Source organism: Trachemys scripta, chromosome 3 (assembly GCF_013100865.1).
Source record: "Trachemys scripta elegans isolate TJP31775 chromosome 3, CAS_Tse_1.0, whole genome shotgun sequence".
Classification (NCBI taxonomy): domain Eukaryota; kingdom Metazoa; phylum Chordata; order Testudines; family Emydidae; genus Trachemys; species Trachemys scripta.
The window spans coordinates 103,322,482-103,345,295 of record NC_048300.1 but is presented as its reverse complement, the minus strand read 5'-3'; the positions used below and the strand labels follow the sequence as shown (position 1 = coordinate 103,345,295).

General features: G+C 38.7%; 1 protein-coding gene across 7 annotated transcripts in view; it reads right to left on the bottom strand.

Moving 5' to 3' along the window:
- Positions 1-593: 593 nt before the first annotated feature.
- BCLAF1 (BCL2 associated transcription factor 1) overlaps positions 594-22,814 on the bottom strand; it is a 29,259-nt gene continuing 7,038 nt past the window's right edge. For 2 of the 7 annotated variants that reach the window (XM_034765582.1, XM_034765581.1), the window contains exons 3-13: positions 19,948-20,070; positions 17,432-18,337; positions 13,866-14,537; positions 13,585-13,754; positions 10,350-10,455; positions 9,303-9,387; positions 8,476-8,651; positions 7,161-7,341; positions 4,397-4,543; positions 2,164-2,373; positions 594-1,999 (exon numbers count right to left, since the gene is read on the bottom strand). In XM_034765582.1, the coding sequence (XP_034621473.1) occupies positions 1,994-1,999; positions 2,164-2,373; positions 4,397-4,543; positions 7,161-7,341; positions 8,476-8,651; positions 9,303-9,387; positions 10,350-10,455; positions 13,585-13,754; positions 13,866-14,537; positions 17,432-18,337; positions 19,948-20,051 (2,763 nt within the window). In that variant the 5' untranslated portion in view covers positions 20,052-20,070 and the 3' untranslated portion in view covers positions 594-1,993. Of the gene's footprint in view, positions 2,000-2,163; positions 2,374-4,396; positions 4,544-7,160; positions 7,342-8,214; positions 8,342-8,475; positions 8,652-9,302; positions 9,388-10,349; positions 10,456-13,584; positions 13,755-13,865; positions 14,538-17,431; positions 18,338-19,947; positions 20,071-22,814 lie in introns of those variants that run through there. The other 5 variants (XR_004645105.1, XR_004645106.1, XM_034765583.1 and 2 more) reach the window with 5 other exon arrangements.

Sequence of the window (22,814 nt, the reverse complement as noted above, 5' to 3'; positions counted from 1 at the left end):
GTACTGCTGGCTGGCTTCTGGTTTGTAGGTTTGCAGGAAACTTTTCAAGCCCTGTATTTAGGGAATTAAGCAGACTATGTTATAAACAACATAGCTGGAAACGGTTTGAAAGCTTCCATTTAATACTCTACTGCTAGTTCCACTTTTACATTTCAGTGTTACAACTTGCTTTGCTTTAACAAAATGCACACAACACAGCATTTTGACCTTGCATCCTTAATCTAGTTGTAATATTAAGATTTTTAAAATTGCATAACTTTATTTTAGTCCTTAGCTTCTGCTATTGCTGCAACAAAAGAGCTAGAAGCACAAGTGATTATATACGAGGCTGGAAAGGAGGTAAGGCTCAACTTCAGAGAATTAAATTAAATGACAAAGCTCTTACTGTTTGAAATTGTTAATGATCTTAAAATCTAATAGCAAGTTAGTTCTAATTTGAAGTTTCGTGCTGCAGTGTGTTTTTCAAATGTTGAAGGGGAATGTGTTTTAGAACTTATCATTGGTATCTTTAATCTGTTTCTGCTTGTTATATGTTAAAATGTTCAAGTTTCTGTAAGATGTTTAGAGCAGTAAGGCACAAATTCTAACATTTCATCCTTTTAAAAACTTTTAGATTTTTATTTCATATAAGACTGTAAACGTAATAGAGAATTCACACTTGCCAGAATATTTACCTGAAGAGGAAAGCCCACGTAAAGAAATTGAAAAGGCAGTTTTATGAACTGGAACAAAGACTGACACAAAGGGCAGCTGGATTAATAGTGCCACAAACTTTTTGACTAAAACTTTCTATTGGTAACCCATGAGTCACCAATTAAAACAATTAAAACGTAGTCTTGAGAGTGTCATTTTGTGTTATTCACTGTGCTTGAAACGTTTTAAGATAGCAACTAGTGCTCCATTCACAAGACTTCATACATTATGCATGCAAAGTCTGAAATATACTAAACAGATTTTCTTAAAAGTAACTCTTTTTCAACTAGTGGTTTACCTTGTTCTGTCATATGCAAAAATGGAACATGCATTTGGAATGTAGGACAAATCTTCCGGTTACAGTGTATAGAAGTCAAGCTACTTTTTGGGCTGTTGCACAAACAGTTGAGGCATTTCCCCAGTAGCGGTATATGGACGGAGAAACGTAGCACCTGTTATGCTACAGCTATACTTGTCAGATTTAGATCTGTTCAGAAGAGAGCTCCCATCGTGGGGGTGGTCTAGAAATGTGAATGTATGACAATGTTAATACAGGTTTGTATACATCTCCATCCACATTCATTTTAAGGGATATTGAAATACTTTAGCTCTCAAATATGATCCACAGCAAGTTTTCTGCAGTTATTAAAACAAAGTGAACTGAATTAGTCTTGTAGTACAGTTCCCATCGAGCTATGGTTAGGATTGCTTTAGCAAGCTAGAAGACTATTTTCAAATACATTTCATTTCAGTCTGTTCACTGTGAAAAGTGCTTTTATAACAAAGACTGGCTTAAGGCTGCAATCTTTTAACACTACTTTTGGATGGGTAGCAAAACAGACTTTGCTCTGGTTCATTACATCTAAGGAAAACACTAACTCCATTGTGATTGAGACTTAGTACTAATTTATAAAAAAAAAATGCTCTTCCAAGATTTCAGGTATGCAGAGCTATAAGTTTACTTCAGAATAAAACACAGCATCATGGGGAGAATCAAAACTTTTCAGTTGCACTTGACCATATCTTTTGGACAGAGCAGAATTACACTGTATTTAACAGACAGTAAAAGTTCTTAAAAGTTGATAATTACAAATATTTTACTTTCTACCTGTACGATCGTCAACATACAGTTTACTATATCAAGATCTCTAAAGGCTTAAAACAAAAAACAATCCCTCTAAACTACTTTTAAACAGTAAAATTTAAGTAAAATGCTTACATTCATTTGACGACAAAAAATATTAAAAATGCTGTGTGGGTGGTGCAAGGGCTGCTTTTTCAGCTGGAATTTTTCTTCATATTACTCCTGTAGAAATAAAGAAAATATGGATGAGTTGCCCCCATTTGTCCATTACCGCAGATACATGAAAATAATTTTTAAATGAAAACTATTTTGTCAATTTTATCACTTAGGGTATGGTGAGGAAGGAAATCTGTTCTTCAATTCATCGACAAGCCAGAGTTTTCTACCTTTTCTTCTTTGCGTCTGTCCTTTTCTTCATTATTTTCCATTGTTTCTTCTTCATCTTCCACAAGCCCATCCCCTTGGTATTTGTCATGTGTCCACTTTGGACTGCTACCTGATTTTTTGAAGTTAAACCGCCCTCTGCCACGCTGGAAAGTGCCACGGCCTCTTCCTCTTTTGGCCCAATAATCCACACCATCATCTCTGTCATCATGCTATGGTAACATAGGTCAAACAGAACAAGGATGAGTTAAATGAACAACATTCTTAGACATTTGTACTGCACCTATCACCATAACATGTAGGCACCTTCAATGCACTGTCAAGTGTGTTTTTTATATATAATCTGTATGAGAGGTTTTCCAGGGAATACTGTAGTAGTTTACATCCACAGTTTAACCTACATTTTATAATTGATAAGGTTTGTCCTCATACTATAAACAAGCATTTGAAAGAGTTTTAGAAACGACAAAATTTTCAATTATTTGTGAAGAGTCATATCTGAGAGGTCTTGTCCTATGTAGGACTACTCAAAGTTCCACTTAAAAGGTGGGCAATAAACCAGTTACTTAATGAAATTTACCAGCTTTAACCTTGCCACTCTATTTTCACAATCTTCTGTGACCATTGGAAGTACTGCCTTTCACATGCTACCTGATATATTCTGCTGGTGGTGGCATGCAAAAGGAGAGGGGGATAGCTCAATAGCTTCCACACAAATGAAAAGCAGAAGCTGACTACTAATTAATAGGCAAATTCCTCTAGCCTCTCTCTTACTACAAACTTATTTTTGTTGATTTTATTTTAATATCACAAAAATCGTATTTCATATTCTAGAAAGGCCAAAGTGATTTCTTTTAAGCAAAAGTGATGACATAGATGTAGCGCTCTGAGAACCTACCTCACTGTATAGTAAAATCACATTGCGATGTAATTTTAATAATGCACTTTTCCCGCATTCAGTATTTGTAACATTATTTGAAAAAGTGCTTAAACCTTGGAATTTAGTGCTACTATTGAGGATGACAGAACATCTTCCATTAGCTGCTTGACTAGAAAAAAAGGCTTCCAGGTAAATCCCAATCTTATAAGTCTTCAGAACCTTAATAAAAATTAAAGTTTTGTAAACAAGTTTTGGACAGGAGACCCTGTTCAAATTCAAAAACAGATTTGGATTTTTTGGGGGGTGGGAAAATTCAGGTTTACTTGTATGAGATGAGAGCAGAGCAGAGGCCCTAGGTTTCACATATATAAAAACTGTTAATCCCTTCTATGAGGAAGAAACACAACTAAAGTATTCTAAGGACCCCAAAAGAGTGAAGAAACAACACTAAAGTTCCTCTTGCCTAAGTCTATTAAAATTCCTTCCAGAATTATTGGTGGAGATATTCCTGTATAAAACTTATTAATCTATAGTAATTTACTGACTCAAGTTCAGATATCACTATACAAATGTAGAAAGTTTATCAGAAATGAACTTGTAATTTTTACCATTTAAAGTATTAGTATTTTATCATTTGAAAATCCACTTACTAAAGAGAGCTTAAGCAGCACAAGCAGAAGAGAGGCTGCATATTCAACAAGTTAAGTAAGAGATATCTTGGTCAATGATCTTAACTACCCTTCTTTTGATACCAGTATGGGAAAGTAATATTTAACAGATGTCAGAGTACTTTAATGCATCTCACTACTCTACTGAGAGCAGCAGGGCTGCTGCTACCAGAGCCAATCCATGTTCACTGTGCCGTCTCCCCCTATTCCCCCCCCAATATTGTATGCTGCCATCTACTCATGACACACTACTTTCACAGGACTCTCAGCACAGCTGAGGCACCAAGCATCAGTGTCTGCTTTAAAACCACTGGGGGGGAAAAACACTTGCGTTAGTTTGGGTAGTCTGTATGTGTTTGTTTTAACATTTTAGGCTGTGCATGGTAGGTTGTCACTCTTCCTCATTCTCCACCCCAAATATGGGGAAAAAGCAGGAGTGGTGGGGGATGTCCTCTCTGAAGTGACCTGCTACTGTTGCCCACCACTCTGCTGCAGAAGGATAGAAGGGAAGCAGGTACAGGGCCAACTAGGACCCTGATGCTCTCATAGTAATAATATGCTAAAGTCATTGACAGCTACCAGTACAGAAGCAGCATGCACACAGACACTGCCTCGTTAACATCAGTTATAAAATATGCTTTGATAAAAGATGCATGCATTATACATAATAAGTTTTCCAGCACCCACCAAGAAGTATTTCTTGCTTTTTGGGGTATATTCAGGATCCCATTCCTCTTCCTTCGGTCTCTTTTGAAAAGTAGCATTTGAGTTGCTGGGACCAGTATTTGTTCCAGCAAAAACGCCTCTGGCTCTTCCTCTGCCCCTAATTCGAAACTGATTAACCAAAGTGTTTATGTATTTAATCAATATGCATATAGTCACAAAGCAAATATTCAAGTTCAACTGTATTACCCAAAATGTTATTTCAGTATTCTTTCCTCAATATATAAACATAAAACAGCAATTTAAAAATTCACATGTAATACTTTAAATCGAATGCACTAAGTGTTCACTTTGAGCTAACAATCTCTCCATTCAGCTGAAGTGCATTCAAATACGTTTACAGGATTTTTAGTATATGTTTACCCATAATGTGAAATTGAGGGAACTGATTGACCAAAAAGAGGGGAGGAGTGCAGAAAAGAACACGCGACCTGGAGAGTTTAATACTACTTATCTGTGAATAGAAGCAGACTAAACAGATCAGTGGAAGAGTCACAAGATTTATCAAGACACTGAAAGCAACAAACTAAAATGGAGACATTTGAGAATGATAATTTGAAAAGTGTTGGATATATATAATGTTAAAGAAGACTGTACAGGAACAGAAGTGGGGTTTTTTAGAAAGGTAATCTGGAATACATACATATATATATAATTTATATTTTCAACTAAATGCATAAATTTAGGAAATACTTTGGCCTCTGATATCCTCTGAATCCTCTTCATTGCAAAATTAAGAGTATGACAGGGACACTGTCACTGTGGAGGAGGAAATAGCATTTGGAAAACAGGCTTTGATCTTAGCAACATTCTAAGTCAGCTAATTCTGGAGGCTGAAATTCCATCAATCATATGAGTTGGGCTATGGTGGCTATTTTAGTAATCCTGCATTACAAAGCAGTCTAGGTAATATATAGCCCATAATGATGCTACTGTTGTGGGCCTACCTGTTTCAGGGCATGACAGAAAAAGAGGAGCAGACTCTTAGCATAAAGACAGCTCCCTTTTCAGTCTGGGAAGAGCTCACATGAAAAACCTTTAAGGGACTGTAAGGTCAGAAAATGTGACTGCAGGCTTCTATTCACTCTGATAGACGAATAGATACGAATGCTTTCATTATGTTTATGGGTTTACATTATATAAAATGTGTGTGTGTCTGTCTCATTTTGTAAATAAGTCCTGCAACCTGTTGGTGGAAATCTCAGTCATGATTTTTGGTGAATAGGCACTTTTTAGTTTGCACCTAAGCAAATCTACTCCTTTTTGGCCAGCCAGCCTATACCATAATAGCCCCAAACGCAAAAGGGAAGATTTTGTTCAAATGAAAGGGTTTTTTTTATCCAAAATAAAAACCGTGAACTGGAATAGCCTACTAAGCTAGGAGGACAAACATTTCACTTTAGCTGTATTGGTAAAAACTATACGATCTAGTTTATGATTGTAGACAGAAGGTGCAAGCTAATCTGTCAGGCACTGGCCATTTTTGTAGTCATATAACATTGCTTGTTTATGTCTAATCTATTGTCTATTATGTCTATTGTCTCTTTCAGCATAACTGATTCAGTATTACAGGTTACATGAAGGAGTTTAGTTACTCCCTCCCAAAGAATCTGTATGTTTGGAATTCTCCCCCCCCCCCCCCCCCCCCCCCAATGTAGCTTGCAATGTTCAAAGTTATAGGTCATAATGTTTACTTCCTGCCTATGTTCCTAATCTCTAGAGGTGGTCTTTACTGTTTTTTGGTCCTCACTGGTGTTTGCACATTTTCCAGTTTAGTATCAGTGAACTACATTAACATGCTGTTTACATCATTTTATTGAGTAGTGATTTTAAAACTACTGTCTGTGGACTTTGGTCAACACACTTCCAAATCACAACGCTAACCACCTTCCAGCCTTCAACCAGTTAGCTTTGCAGCTGACTGTAGTCCAGTCCAGGACATTCAGAGAAACACTAACGAACAAAAGCAAGCAGCCCTGCTTTCCCCAGCACAGCTGCTTCATGGCTGTCAGGTATATAAATTAGGCATGTACGAGTTTGTAGATAACAACAAAATTGAAGGGGTAGCAAACACAGATGGGCAGAACTAAACTGCAAAGTGACCTGGAAAAATTGGAAGCACTGGGGATTACAGACAACAAATAGCAAAATGTAGCTTTAATAAATTGATATTAGAACGTTTAAAATCCTGCCCCAAGTAAAAGAAACCAACTGCACAGATACAAGTAGCAAGAAATACGCAAGCAGCGACACCCATAGCATTAACAAGGATTTGGGGTTTTTTCCTCTTGTCTTTATTACTGTCCTGATAAGACTCTTCTCTGTAACCCATTGCTAGTGTTGCTGTGAAGGAAGTCTTGGAAGGAGAGTTGTCTAAAAAGAGGTTTCTCACTTCTGCTGTGGTCCATAATATGAAAGTGTTTGAGACTTGTTATTCTGAATAATTAACAAAGACTGCACTACACTATTAGATACTTCAGCTTGTTAAACTATTGTTAGTTACCTTTTGTTTTTCATTTTTAGCTGGTTTGAGTAATCAAAACATTCAGATCCAAGCAACTCTGAACAGCACACAATAGCAATGGGTTACATGATACTTCTAAAATGAAACACTGCACATCTTAATCTTGGGAAGATGGATCCTAGAGTCACGCCAATTACCTAACACTGCTTTAAGGTAACAACAGTATAGCAATGAAAGTTTTGGAAGGAGCAGAGAAAGACTTACAAAGGTGCCTCTCGGCCTGCTGACTCCTGTAAAACCTGAATATTCTTTCTGCTCATGGTGGGTTTTGAACTCTTCATCTCTTTCTTTCTTGCCATCTTTTTCTTCTCGTGAACTGGATGAGGCGGAAGACGGGGATGAAGATGAGGAAGATCGAGAACGGTCTTGCTCTCTTTTTTGTTTACTGAAAAATAAAAAACATACTTTGTGCTGTTTTAAAAATAGATACCCTGTAGCACGCTACACTAAAGGAGGTCTCTGTTTATGTAAAAGCTACTTCCCCCTCAGGTTATAAATCATCCATAAAAATATGTATTTCAGATTTTAAGGTGGAGTATAATATCACTTTTCATCCTCCTTCCATATATTTAAAATATATTGTGCAAATACTACTGCTAATTAGTTGGAAACCAGTAGACTGCAAAATTAATTCTCTGGTTTTTGATTCAACGAAGAGTGACCTATTTAACTGCCATTTTTGGGGTAGCAAAAGGGAAAGAAGAAGGGAGGAAAACCCTTAGAGCAAAAGTTATAAATTTTAAGTTAATTGAGTTTCCACATATTGTTGAAAATAGCAGATATATTCTGGGCATCCCAATGTGGATGCCAGTGGATGACAGTGTGGATACCAGAGGCAGAAAGGAAATGGGAAAAATGAAGCACAAGTAAAATCCATCATATGCCCAGTGTAAAGCAAGAGAAAAAAAAAAAAAAACCTAATGCAAGACTCTGTATTGAGTAACCCCATATTGGCAGTATTTTGACCCAATTTACAAGATTTTAATACAACACCCAATAAGTCATACCTGAAATCTCTTACCACAGCTATAAAGTATCCACTGAAACATAACTATTAAAAACTAACATTTTTCTTTAAAAACAGCCCACTGGCTTTAGAAAAATAAATACTTCTCCCTTCTCACCCATGTTAAACCTAGACATCAGTAAAAATTCTCATACTCTGGGTGTTATGAGTTGAAAAAGTGCGGAATCAAGCATAACGAACCAAAGTTCTTACACAAACTGTTTACAGAAATGTACTGCATTGAAGTCCAACCTCCTGATGTAGCCTGGATAATAGGACAGATTAATTTGTCATTTTTTTTTTCAGTGTTAGCTTGCTATTCCAAAGTTTTTGTCCTCATCCACCATAAGCCGTGTAAAAGACAGATAATACATTTTTGCTGTAAAACAAATAATTTTAATTGTTTAAATTTAAATGTTCCATTACACAGTGAAAATTGAAAGCAATTAAGCTTACAATTACAAAAGGCTAATTAGAAACTAAAAAACCTACTTAGAAAGTTCAAATATTTACCTGTCATCTTTGTAAGATTTGTAATCCTTGTAATCTTTTGGCGTTTTCTCCTGCTTTCTTGATCCACTGCTTTCCCTGGAACCTTTAGAGTCCCCTCGTTCTTTACTTCGCTCTTTTCGACGACGGTCAATGTCGTGCCGAAGATCAGCAGAATCGCATCTTAATTTTTTATCTCCCTGTGAAAGGAAGAGATTTCAGGAACAGCATTTTAAAATGGAAAAATCCAGGCGAGATAGAAGTTGGCCTCCCATTTGCACTATCTCCAAATTTCTAAAGAAGTAATAAAGTTTGCCTAGTTTCAACACTATTCAGAACATTCAGTCGATTTTTAATGACAAAGTTGTTTGACTTTTATGTCTATTCCTGATGATTTTTTTAAACTATCTAGGAATTTCGCTTCTGAGAAGATGTTCCACCAAATCACCAGGGAGATCTATTTTTACAAGCAAACTATCAGGTTTGTGTGGGTGGATTAATATTTAGTACAATTTATTCTGAAGAACTGTGTTATTAGGACAGCATAAACAGCTGATTAATTCAGCTACAACATCTGCAAATGACCTGTTTTCTTGATTTCTAGTCCTTGGGTCTGCTAAGTGCTGCAAAAATCAGGAAAACTGGAAGGAAACATCCTGGAATCTAGGCAAGAAGTTGCTAACATATTTTGTCCAAGGCCAGAGATGAGAAATAGTCTAAGTCCAAGTACTTTTTGGGCTAGAAATACAAATCAAAAGAAAAATACTCCACCCTGAAGTTTAGACTCAAAAGAAAATACACATTATTTTACTAAATCTAGAATACCAATTTAATATTAATTCAGAACCTACTTTCTGACTTTCTTCTTTAAAGACTCTCTCTTCACCTGCTAAACGGGTATGCTTCCTCAGGGCAGTTGGAGAGATGTCAATCCTCCTAAATGTAAAATAAAAAAAAAGTGTATAGCCATACACGCAGGGGATCATTTATGGCTTCCTGTATTTCTTTTGGACATTTGAGAAAACAAAGAAATCAAGAGCTACTCTATTTTTCAGCAGCATGATCTTTTTATTTATAGTATTAGGTCCCTATAATCCCTTTAAATCTATTCAGATAATGAAAAATCTGTTTTTGCCCAATGAAGTACATTAAACATACACATGTGCAATTACGACATTTTGTTTTTCCCTTTATTTTTAAAGATGTAAAAGCATTAATGGATTATGTATTTCAAGAGCTCTGTAAAAGTGATCAGATCATTAAAACTAACTCACGCTAAGCAGCAGTTAATAACATCCCTTTAAAAGTAGAAAATAAAGTTCAAAAAATATTTCTTTGATGCAGAATACTACTAGAGAGAGGGTATTTTTAACTTCACACATGTAACATACTCAAAATAAGGCATGCAGCCTTTTATAACTGATTCCAATGGTTAGCAATGATATACATGTGCCCTACCTTTGCTTACCTTTCAGACACTAACGCAGCTCAGGTTTTTATTTTCAAACTGCTGTAAATTATTAATGCGGTTCAAAAGTTAATGATGAAGTCACAATATGAACTAGCTCACATATGAGAATAATAAGCACTCAAGTGGTGTTTTTCCATCTTCAAAATACTTAAGCCTCAATGCTCAATACTGCATGTGAGGCAGTTAAGTATAGCCCAAAAGAGATACTGAGGCAGACAAAAGACTTGCCATAAAGCCACATATAGAGCTGGAGTTTGGATTAGAATCCAAGAGTTCGAGGCTCCTAGTCCTGTGCTCAGACCAGTTCATGCTTCTCTCAGGTGAAGAATTCAGAGGTAATTAGAAAAGCATTTATGGGTTCTTATAAGAAATATAATTTATTATTTCACTGAAATAAGCAGCATCTAGTAATGCAACTGGCATATACCTGTGTATTTCTGGGCTCTTTTGCCGGGTGCAATGTTCTTCAGTAGCTTTTTGATACGCAGTGAACCTCTCATTTAGGGTCATTCCAGCTGACTTGAAGTATTGTTCTGTTGGTTACAGAGGAGAAATTCTGTCTAGTTAGTTAAATTCCACCTACATAAGTATTTCCATTCCTGACAGAAAGATACATAGCAGCCAAAAAAGAACTGAAAATATTTAAAAAGTTTATCAGAAGAAGAGGCAAATCTGTTAGAGGATTTTTCCCACTCTTACCCTTCTTGTAGCCTCAATGAGCAGATAATAGCAGCGCACAACACCACTGCAAGCTTCCTCACAGGTATGCCCTGCTAGTATTAGAACTAATTCAAGCACCATAAACTCATTAGAGTCAGACTCTTCCCTTTTCACTGTCACATTTTCCTCTAATGGAGGAAAAGGAGCAGCTGTTTAGGTTTCCTTCTTTACACTTTGCCCAGAGGAGCAGATTAAGTTATTTTGAGTCAGTATTTGCAGGGAACAAAATTTCCAAATAAATTTAAATTTTTTAACTTAAGATAGAATTCATTTTGACAGAACATTTAAACAATTTATGCATCAAGAATTACATATAGACTTATTAAACGTAAGTTATTTCTTAAAAGAATGCAACTTTTCCTTTAGAAACAGAGATGATAAAATTATCAAAGTCAATTAACAGCCCTACAGCTGAATATATTCATTTAAGCATCTGGCATCTTGGCAAACCTGACAGCTTCTCTAACAAACAAATTTTCTTTTGGCTTTTGAGACAGTTAAAATTAGTAATAGCAACACTGAATTTTTAAAGACCAGCTCAACAAATGTGTTTAAATGTAAAATAGAAAGACGTATAAAGTCATGAACTATGAAATGTTACAAATGAAGCAAGCTATCTGCTTAACAGGTCAACATACATCTGTATCAACTTACCGCCCAACATCCAGCACATGTCTCATAACCAATCATTAAAACTTGAAACGGCCACTACAAGGGTAGTGCCTCAATCATAATTCCATCAAACCCAGGAATTTGAGCTAGCAACTCAGTTTTTATGCCATTTTTGCCAGGAAGACAGAAGGTTCAACTTTGCCTGTTTTTGCATCTGTATCTTTCAACAGCTATTTTACTTTTGTAACATGGATTTTGCCATTTCAAAACACATTCCAGGACCTAGTTACAATGAAAAAGAAAACATCACTGGGCATTTTCAGCTCTATATTAATAAAGAGCTGTTCAGACCAGTTGCATCACACCAATAATGAATCATAACGTCAGTTCTTTAAAAAATGAAAAGTTACTAAAATCCGATCACAAAAACTAATTTTGAAGTGTGCAGAAAGGCTAAAAGTTTTAGAAACAAAATATGGTATACACACATCAAATAACTTGGCCACAGACTGGTTGATAAACAGTTACATTTCCCAGCCAGATGTTAGACTTCACCTATCACATTTACAGAGAGACAGTTTAAAGTGATCTATTCAGTCATCAACATACAAGAGATTTAGAAACACTGCCCCCTGCAGGCCCCAGTCCTGCAACATGTAAGTCAATTATCAGAGGGGTAGCCGTGTTAGTCTGAATCTGTAAAAAGCAACAGAGGGTCCTGTGGCACCTTTGAGACTAACAGAAGTATTGGGAGCATAAGCTTTCGTGGGTAAGAACCTCACTTCTTCAGATGCAAGAAGTGAGGTTCTTGGGAGCATAAGCTTTCGTGGGTAAGAACCTCACTTCTTGCATCTGAAGAAGTGAGGTTCTTACCCACGAAAGCTTATGCTCCCAATACTTCTGTTAGTCTCAAAGGTGCCACAGGACCCTCTGTTGCTATGTAAGTCAATGGGAGCTTTGCCACTAACTTCAATGTAGGATCAAGCTCTAAATCTCCGACATATCAAAAAGAGAATAGATACTTTGGTTTCAAATGTTAATATGTAGTCAGCTAGTACTTAGCAAAGGATTATTTAATTAAACAATCTTTATAACTGCTCTATAAATCCTCTTTGCAAAAATACTTATTTTGCAACCAAATCGAATTTCAGAATACTACTAAGCTTTGGTCCCTCTAGCTATTTATTATGTAGCACTTTTTTGGATGTTCAGCACACCAACTTAGCACATCTAAACTATCTTAATAATGAATGCATAACTTTGGTTAAATTAAAATTGGTCATCTGATCAAGTGGCTCCTATTCTAGGAAATTTAAAAAACTCGATTCCCTCTTCTGCTGTGAACACCAACAATTTTCATCACTAAGGTCTTTTGTCTTAATTAGTTCATTAAGAGAGCTGAAGAGGACATGTTTGGCAACAAATAAGAAATGCTTTGCTAAAAAAAAAAAAAAAAAAAAAAAAAATAGTTGGTGCTCATTTCAGAAACTCTGTAAATGTCCTCACATGTTAGACAAAAGGACTGTACTCTGTCAGACAATACTAAGTCTCTGACTAGTAAGCCTGCAGAGTATTTTATACTTAATTGTGATATAGGAAATCATCCCTCTTTACTGGGATGCTTCCCAAGGAACTGATTTAGCCTAATGATAATGAATGGTAATAACTGCTGCTCAATCTGAAAAGAATTAGTATATAATCCATTTAAGAGGGATGAACTTGGACAGTGCCAAGTTGCCAAGTATGAAATTCTATGCTCCAGTGTCACAAACTGCCAAATAAGGAATGAAAACAAGATGAAATTTCATCAGTTTTATTTTTGTATATTTATTTCACATATTTTTTTTAAAGTATGAAAGAATAAAAACTATTTTCTGAAGAGGGAAACTGGGATGTCCTAATCAAAGGATTCTACGGTATTTTCACATTATATAGAGTAATTTGCCAACAGAAATCACAATCACTAAACATGAGAATTAGCAACCTCAAAGAAATCTAAACATTGGCCAATATACAGTTTTTTAAATATAGAACATTTAAACTTGAGTGCAAAAATTCACAAATTGTCCACAGCTTATTTCACTGTATAACACAGTTTATCAAGATATACAAAATTGGTATTACTGCTATAGTTTTCTGGGACTAGCTGTGCAGTCTTTTAGGGGATTATTTTAAGATGAGCTCTTCTCAAAAGGAAAAAAGTATGAATCAATCAGTATGAAGAAACAGAGAACTGAGTTGTCTGTAGTGACATTAAGCAGGTTTATCTGTAATTGATCATTTTCCTAAATGCCGACACTGATATTTGCTGTGGTAAACTGAGTACATACCTTTGACATGATGAACCAAAGACACAATGTGCTGAATAAATGACTCGGACGTGCTTTTGCTGGCCTGTGGCAACTTAATGTGGTCAAAGATGGATCGGAACTCTTGCTCCTTCTTGACAGAATGGACAAGCGTACTAGCAAGCAGCCTGTCTTTAGTCAAGGAAGCAGGTCTAAAATGCATCAACAAGAAAGAGAGACAAAAAGAAAACAGTGGTTTAAATAATGTCTAGGTAAACTCTGTACACGGGTGAGGAAGTGTACTGTGAATTGGGATAATTTACCTATTGGAATCATCAAGAGGGACTGGTGCCATTTTGAGCTTAACTTCAGGACGATGGGAGTCACTGGCTATCATTTTGATCCTAAGTGGGCTCTCCTCTCGGAAGGTGGATTTTTCTCTCGCATCCAGATTCTTGTGTAGAGGGGGACTGTAATCAAAGAGTTCTTTGAGCTTTTCAGACTTTACCTGCTCAGGTGACTGAGTTTCTTTCTTCACCATTATTCTCTCAGAACTTTTGTCGTCTTCCTTGTGCTTATCTTTTGTTGCACTAGGCCTTTCCACTACATAGCCAGTCTCTTTAAGTTTATAACTCTTGTCTTCTCTAAATCCATCACTCTCTCTATTGCCCTTCATTGAAATTTTAGATTTGTATTTGGTTCCTTCCTCCTCAGCATTCCGGTGAGATGCAGTAGCAAAATTTTTACCCTGATCTGCGAGGACAGATTTTCTGAACTGTCCATAATCCTCTGTCTCCTCTGTCTCCTCCCCTTCAGAGTCACTAAACTTTTGTTTCCCAGCATCTTTACCAATGAAATAATCTAAAGCTTCCTGATCCTCCCATTCCCTTTCTCCCTCTGTCCTCCCTTTTTCTGATCCTCTCTCCTTCTGGGCCTCTTTCTCCCTGGTATTACCCCTATCAAGCAGGTATACTCTAGACTCTTCATCTGTGTACCTGTGGATAGCAAAGAAGAGGATGGTAACTCTGGATTGCATTCATTCCAGTTCATTTGCATTTCACTTCTGAGTCACCTCAGTATCACAGAATCACAACACAAAAACAAATTCCACTGAGTAGTTCAACTGTTCAGCATATACTTTTTTGCACAGCATTATTATTACATCTACAGCCACTTATGTGCGATCCTTTGAAAAAAATATATATATGAAAAGAATCCCTTTTCTATATAAATAGACTACTGGAATTTTTAAAACTAGTGGTTTGGGGAGTTTTAATTTGGTGCCCAGCTTTAAGCACTTTTATATCTATCATTCTGTCTGTGGGAGAATCATAGAAAGTTTAGTATTTCAGTTTGCATTTTACTCTTGAACCCTGACATTTCAGGGACAATTCTTTCTACAAAAGTAAAAGGGTACCATTAAAAGAGAAAAAAATGAAAAACCATTTTCAAAATCTTGTTGTGCTTGTAACACAGAGATCCACAATTCTATATTGGCATAAGTCATTAGTCACAGTAAGGCCTTGTCGATACTACAAAGTTTTGTTGGCAAAAGCTGCCTTTTGCAGACAAAACAGGGAAGGCGTACACACTACAAAGCTACTTTAGGCATCAAAATAAAACCATCTCAACGAGAGGCTTTTTGTAGCAAAGTTAAAGCGACAAAAGGTCCGTATAGTCACTGCAGTTTGTTTTGTCCACATAACTAGCTTCCACCAGTATCCCACAAAGCCTGTCATGAGCACTCTGCTCCCTGTTTTGATCTCTGCTGCTCTACAGGCATGCGCCCCTCCCCTTTCAAAGCTCCAGGAAGTAACTGACACCTGGGTGTACTGTTCTGTTTGGGGAACAAAGAGCAAATCATTAAGGTGGAATGCTCCTGTTCTGCCCTGCACTAGGAACACTGGGACAGGCAGGCTGCTGCTGCTGGGAGGGATGAGGGGGGGAATTGCTATGCTGCTTTGACATTCCTCACAGAGCTGCTCAGGATGCCACTCCAGCAGCTGAGGTGGTGTAGGAGAACTCGGAAGGGATCACAGAACGATAGGCAGGCAGAACAGGCTACTGTGCCAAGCAGAGAGAGAGAGAGAGAGAGAGTGTGTGTGTGTGTGTGTAAGGCCTGGTCCCCACTATGTCCCCACTTCGGACTAAGGTACGCAAATTCAGCTACGTTAATAACGTAGCTGAATTCGAAGTACCTTAGTCCGAACTTACCGCGGTCCAGACGCGGCAGGAAGGCTCCCCCGTCGATGCCGCGTACTCCTCTCGGCGAGCTGGAGTACCGGCGCCGACTGCGAGCACTTCCGGGATCGATCCCAGAACATCGACTGCGTGCCGCCGGACCCTCCGGTAAGTGAAGACAAGGCCTGAGTGTGAGTGTGGTCCCTCTCCCCCTGCCTCAGGATAGGTCCATCAGCCTTCTGTCTCCCCAGCCCCAGACACACCACTCTCCTCTCCCGCCTCACTCTTCAGTTGAAAAAGCAGTGGACAATCTATTAGGATGCCTCTGGAATGATGGAATTGAGAAACCTGCATCATGTGACACTGTACCTGCCCCATGAGGAATTGAAAACCCTTCCCAAAGCACCTTGCAGTCAGTTGCACAGTGGAACAGCTACCACAGTGCACTGCTCTCTGTGTCGATGCAAGAGCTGTTAGTGTGGATGCACTCTGCCAACACAAGGAGCTAGTGTGGACATGCAATAGTGGTTTTAATTAAAGCGGCATAACTTTTGCCAACAAAACTTTGTAGTGCAGACAAGGCCTAAGACTTCAGGAATACTGTGACCAACTATGTAAACTGGCTTTTCAATCCTCTGTGTACACTGGGAATTTACACTACCATAGCTACATCTCTCAGGGGTGTGAAAAATCCACAACCCAAGAGAAGTAGCTAGCTGACCTAACCCCTGATGTTGACAGTGCAAGGTCAACAAAAGAACTCATTCATTGACCTACCTACTACCTCTCGGGGAGGTGGATTACCTACACTGAGAGGAGAACCGCTCTCAGCAGCGTAAATAGTGTCCACACTGAAAATTCTACAATGGTACAACTGCAGTGCTGCTGTTGTAGCATCTTCAGTGTAGATATAGCCTCAGGGAGGTGGATTATCTTCGCTAATGGGAGAACTCCTCCTTTTGGCATAGGTAGTGTCTACAGTGAAGCGCTGCAGCTGTGCCACTGTAGCAGTTTAAGTGTAGACCTATCCTAACTCCTTTAACATTGCTGAGTGCATTTAAAAATTAATGCTTATTTCATTCAGCTCCCACTATCTCAATACAGTATTTTCATGCTAATAGTTTCCAATATACTCACTGGCAGCAATGTATTTGCTTAGGGAAAAATCTGAATCCTGGTGCCTTTATAAGTACATTTATGAATAGCAATTCAGTGACTGAACAATTTAATTTCAGTTCCATAAACAGCACAGATAGAAGTCAAATTGCTTCATTTTTCAATCCATTTTTATAAGAAATCAGACAAAAAGTTAACAGTCCATTTTCAGTAAGATTTCTACAGCTATATTTTCTTTTTAGCAAATAAAAATCAGAAGACAGCTGGTATACACTATCCCATTCCCATTTAATTTTTTCTTATGAACCCATAATAGATACCACTAGCGAACAGAACATATAAAAATACACTGTAAAGGAAAGGGACAACCAACTGTTCCACAAGGATACAGCTAAACCAAGAATTTATAAGTATAATAAAAAGGAATGCTCTTCATGTGTCAAGCTTAAGCATAACTAGACTGAAATTAGTAAGCAGTCCCGGCTGTTTCATTCGGCAGTTCAGGAGGCTTATACGTAAATTAAATGAAGTTCAACAGATCAAGCAGGGACATTTTAAGATTCAACATGACTTTTACAGATATAGTTCTTACCTTTTTAGAAACTTTCCACCCTTTGCAGTTTCCTGTTCCCCAGCTTCAGGATAAAATGAGCGCATTCGAGCCTCCTCACGTGGAGCACTCTGTGAAGGGATTGTCTTTCCAGGGCTTCTCCTTGAAGGGATATGATGCAATGGGCTATTCTGAGAAGGACTGTAGCGACTGGAACCATTTCCAAGGGAACCAGAGCCAGACCTCTCAGGGCTATGTTGAATGGAATGTGAATGTTGAGGTGTGTTTTTAGCTGAGTGAACTGTGCTGAGCAAAGGGGCATCAGAGCAAGATGAACTCTGACTGGGTGGGGAGGCAATAGAAGGACTATGGGGTGACCTTGGACTGTTATCATATGCTGAAAGGCCAGGCCAAATGTCACCAGAAGCTGCTGATGATTTGTTAAAGTCATCAAGGGACTCAGATGGGTCATGTTCAAATGTATCTTTCTGTTCATCCTGTGATTTACTTTTTAAAGGGCTATCTTGCAGAGGAGCTCCCTCAGTTTTCTTAGCCTGCTTTTCCAGAGATCCACGTCTTTTGGAAGAGACAGGCGATTTGCTGTATGGGGATGAGGAACGAGATGAAGAGGACCTTGGAGACCTGGAAGATCTGTAAGATCGACGAGATCTGCTCCTGGACCTCTGGGAAGACACAGACCTTCGCTTTGGACTTCTGGAACGTGAACGACCCCGCCTAGGGCTTCGGGAGTGTCTTCGATTCCAGACAGGTCTGTAGCCTCCACGATGATATCTACCACCTCCTCCTTGATAATACCCTCTACCTCTTCCTCTGTAACCATAGGGGCGTCTCATTCCTCTATTATTTCTGTAATCTCTGCGATAATCTCTAGAATAAACACGATCCCTACTGCGAGATCGTGAATATGTCCTGGACCGAGACCTAGAACTAAAGTTAAAAGAAAAAAGTTAGTACGTGACAATTCAAAAATCCTTTAAGATAAATACTAAATACTAATAAATAAAAATAAATACTAAAACCCTGATGTCAAATGCAATTTGTTGGGAATACACTAAAAGTACATGAGAAATTAACTCTATAATTCATCTTTATTGACTATGTTACGTATAATCTGCCAAATAAAAAGACCAGCAGTTTAATGCTGCAAATTAAGTCAGTACTACAAGTTACTTGTGATTTGAAAAGCTATATATGAGAGAGAGTGACAAGCCATTAGGAAAGGGACCACACAAATGAAATACACCTCTACCCCGATATAACACGGTCCTTAGGAGACAAAAAAATCCCACTCCGTTATACGTGAGACCGCATTATATCAAACTTGCTTTGGCCCTCCCTGTTCCTTGTTCCCCGACCGCCCTCTTCAGAGACCCCCGTCCCTAATCACCCCCAGAACCCCACTCCCTACCCAACCCCCCTGCTTCCTGTCCCCTATCCACACTCCCTACCCCCTGACAAGCACTTCCCAGCAGCGTCGGGAAGCGGAACAGCCCGGCCCCAGCCCGCTCTACTCCACCACCTCCCAGCCGCGGCGCTCTGCTTCCCACCGCCGGTGAGTGCAGGGAGGTTGGGGAAAGGACGCCCTCCACACTCACCTGCGGCGGGAAGCGGAGCGACGCGGCCCCAGCCTGCTCCACTTTCCTTGCCCCGGCCCCACCCAGCCGTGTCGCTGGGTGGGAGTTGGGGAAAGGTCCTACACTCACCTGCGGCAGGAAGCAGAGCGCCGCAGCTGGGAGCTGGCAGAGTGGAGCTGGCTGGGGCCAGGCTGCTCTGCTTCCCGCCGCCGGTGAGTGCGGGGAGGTTGGGGAAAGGACGCCCCCCAGTGCTCACCTGCGGCGGGAAGTGGAGCACCGCGGCTGGGAGGTGGCAGAGTGGAGCAGGCTGGGGCTGGGCTGCTCCGCTTCTGCTGGTGAGTGTGGGGGAGGGATTCCTTCCCCCAAGTCCCCTCCCCCGAGCAACACGGCTGGGGCGAAGGAAGTGGAGCAGGCTGCTCCCGACCCCCCGCTAATCCCCAGAGCCACTCTGGGACTGCTGGGCCCCCAAAAGTGCCCCCCCCCCCACAGCTCCTGCCTCCCAGACCCGGGGAGGGGGGGAGGGAAGCCCCTGCCCGCCCCCGAGACCCTCTGCTCCTTATTCAACCCCTTGGCCCTGCACCCTTAACACGCTGCTCAGAGCAGCGTGTCAGAACTTTACTGCCTTGTATGCGAACCCGTGTTATATCTGGATAGAGGTGTACCATGTAAAGAAGGGGAAAAAAATCAGAAAGCATAATTAGCATTCTTGTTCTACACCTTGAAGAAGTTTAAGGGTAAAATAAGTGAGGCACTAAATGATTAAAGCAACAGTACTAACATCTAGTTCATCTAAGATGAATTAAAACTAAGATGAATTCAAATTAGATGAACTAAGATCTCAAATTCACTTTTGTTGAAGACCACATGTAAGTGGAGGAGGTATTAAAGAAAAGAGCAACTAAACAACACAATATTAAATCAAATTAGCCCAAAGAACTGTAAATTAAAGTACCATCAATTTACCTGTATCTCTTTTTTCTAGAATGTGATCTGGACCTCGACCTCGAAGTGGACTGAGATCTGGACTTTGATCTTGAAGAATGAGATCTAGAATTAGATCTACCCATTTTCTTCAGTGGATTACTTCTAACCAAAAGAAAGAACAATGAAAAAAAGTCAAAGGGAAAACATTTAGATTTCATGTAGCCCAGATTAGTGAATCTTACTGTTATATCACGAATCAGGCTCTTAGTAGGGAGAGAGAGAGAGAGAGAGATTTTTTTTCTAGTCAAAAAGATTTTAACTATATAAAAGTAAATACCACTTTAGCACTTTGGGGAAGAAAAAGATTACATCCAAGACTGACTGGACCATCCTGATTCGTTAAGTTACTGATGTTCAAAAAAGAAAAGTTTTATCCATTTTATAATTATAGAACGAAGTCCTGCCAGTACAGATACAGCACGGCTATGCAAACCTTCCCAGACTGTTCTGCATCTGTCCCTCAACTAGGAGCAGCAGCAGAGGGGAAACTGGAGATTTTCCTTTGCAGACACTGTTCAGATATGCATTCCTCCCATGTGATCTCCTATACTTTGCTGCACTTTGTACAATCTTGTGCTTTGCTAACCGTCTCATCAGTTTATAATGGACTTAAGATCCGTGACAGAGATGGGCTGTCAAGCCACTACCCCAGATCTCTTGCGTCCTAACTATTTGGATGGAAGAGCTTTTGAGGGGAAGGGAGAGAGACCAGGATGACAAAGAAATCCCCCCTCAGCAAGAACTCAATGATTTAATAGGGAAGGGGAGGTTTTCTGGTCAACGTGTTTTTCCAACTTTGGACAACTGAGATGTAGTAGCAGCTTGGAAGGTGTTTTATACCTGCAATCAAGCACTGAATGTAAACCGTAGGCCAACTGAATGCAATTTTGACAATTTCCCTTTCATCTCACTTTTAAACAGGTTATCTTCATCCTGAGCAATTCAAAATTCTCCACGTGAAAACTTTAAAAATTCAGAAGTGTGAAATCAGATTAAAGATTTTTCCTATTTTTTTTTTAATCTATTCACTGCTGAATGGAAACCATAATTTATATGGGTGAAGTAGCATTAAAGAAAAACTACCTTCTTTCTTCAGTTCACAGTATAAGTCAGAGCTACTTCGAAGGCTTCAAACACAGATGACAATTTGCACCAAAGCTGCCAATTTAAGTAAAATATTGTATAGATAAAAAAGTAAAAGATATGTGCCTTTAAAAAATATTACTGACTGCTGGAAGCACAAAAGCAAGCTATGCACCCAAAACTTGCAGCTCTTTCCAGAGCTGCACAACCTGATATGCTGACCCTTAGAAAAAGACATGAAGAAACACCCAGCATTCTGTTTAAGAGAGTAATTTTGAGCTGTATTACCCTTCATTCACATGGACTAAAGCTACATAGCCTCAATCACATTTCCTCCCATCAAGGATTTTTTTTAAGTTTCATTTTTTAAAATTTTCTTACAAATTAATATGAAAATTGTTATAGGCTTTAAGTTGCTTAAGAGGACAGCAACTAACTGAATAAAGATACCTGGGGTATAATTCAACACTTTTCAACTGATCATTAGCTGTGTAAACTGACAATCCTGGCTAGATATAATCTTAAAGAAACATCAGCCATAGGGGAAAAACACCCCACACAACTTGGTTCTTTCCTGTTTAGAGTTTCAAACTTCCCTGTTCTATTAAAAACAGAATAACTTTGTTTCAATATCGTTTTCCTTTGAAAATAACTCAAGTTGAACTGTATTCATTTGAGAGAAAGAGTCAGCTGCGTGCTGACTTGAATTGAAACTCCTGGCAAGTAGTTTGGAGCTTCTGGTTTTAGGTGCCTCAGACTCCAAAATCAGCAGTGCTATACAATGATTTAAAGTAAGTTAAAGCAAAGGGATAAAATGTATTGATACTGACACTTTATATAACCCTTTTATAAAACCTTTATCTATTATTGGCAATACAAGTGCAATAAAACAAGGATGTTCTGTCATGCAGCTATGTATATTTTTCAGACGTTGGAATCAGTCACACACACACACACACATATATATTATAAAATAAAACAAAAACTTTGTTAACTTTAACTTAAAGTTGCTACTGTGCTACCCTACTCGCTCTCCACAAGGATCTTTACCAATTAAAGAAACCTAAGTACATAACAGTATAAAAGTGAACTGTTATAGGTAGGTATATATATGTAACACTCAGTTTATGCAATCTCTTAAATTTCACTGAGACATTTTACTCATGTATATTTAAAAGATTATGAACTGTAAGCATATTTAAATGTATATGTACCTTCCCTTAACATTTAAGAGAGAGTGTGAGTGAGTGAATGAGTGTGTGTAAAACAGCTTGTTGTTATTTAGTGGAAAAAACAAAACCATGGTCAGTGTCGAGCTTAGGAGCTCAACGAGATCCTGATTTCCACTTCCTCACACTGCACCACAGAGCTTTGGAGCTTCTTCGGTTTGTTCAAGTCTGCAGCTCCCCCTGCCTTGCACTGCTCTGAAGAGAGTAGGCATAATCCACAGGGTATTCCATTTCTATTCTATTTCTCCTGGCCCAGCATACACTTTATGCAATGCAAGCTCTTAATATTTTTTTAAAACTTGGCATGTAACACTATGTAAATTTGAAATTTTCCAATCAAGTGTGTTTTTTAAGCTAGGTGGACTCAAACATATTGCATACTTTCAAAAGCATCCATAACAAAACTTTCATGCCACATTAAAAAAAATTTAAAGTTACAAGGGGAGTAAAAATAAGGCTACCACGGTTCCATTATATATAAATAACTGCTAGTAAGTGGCTCGACATTCAGGATAACTCAGAGATTTAAACAGA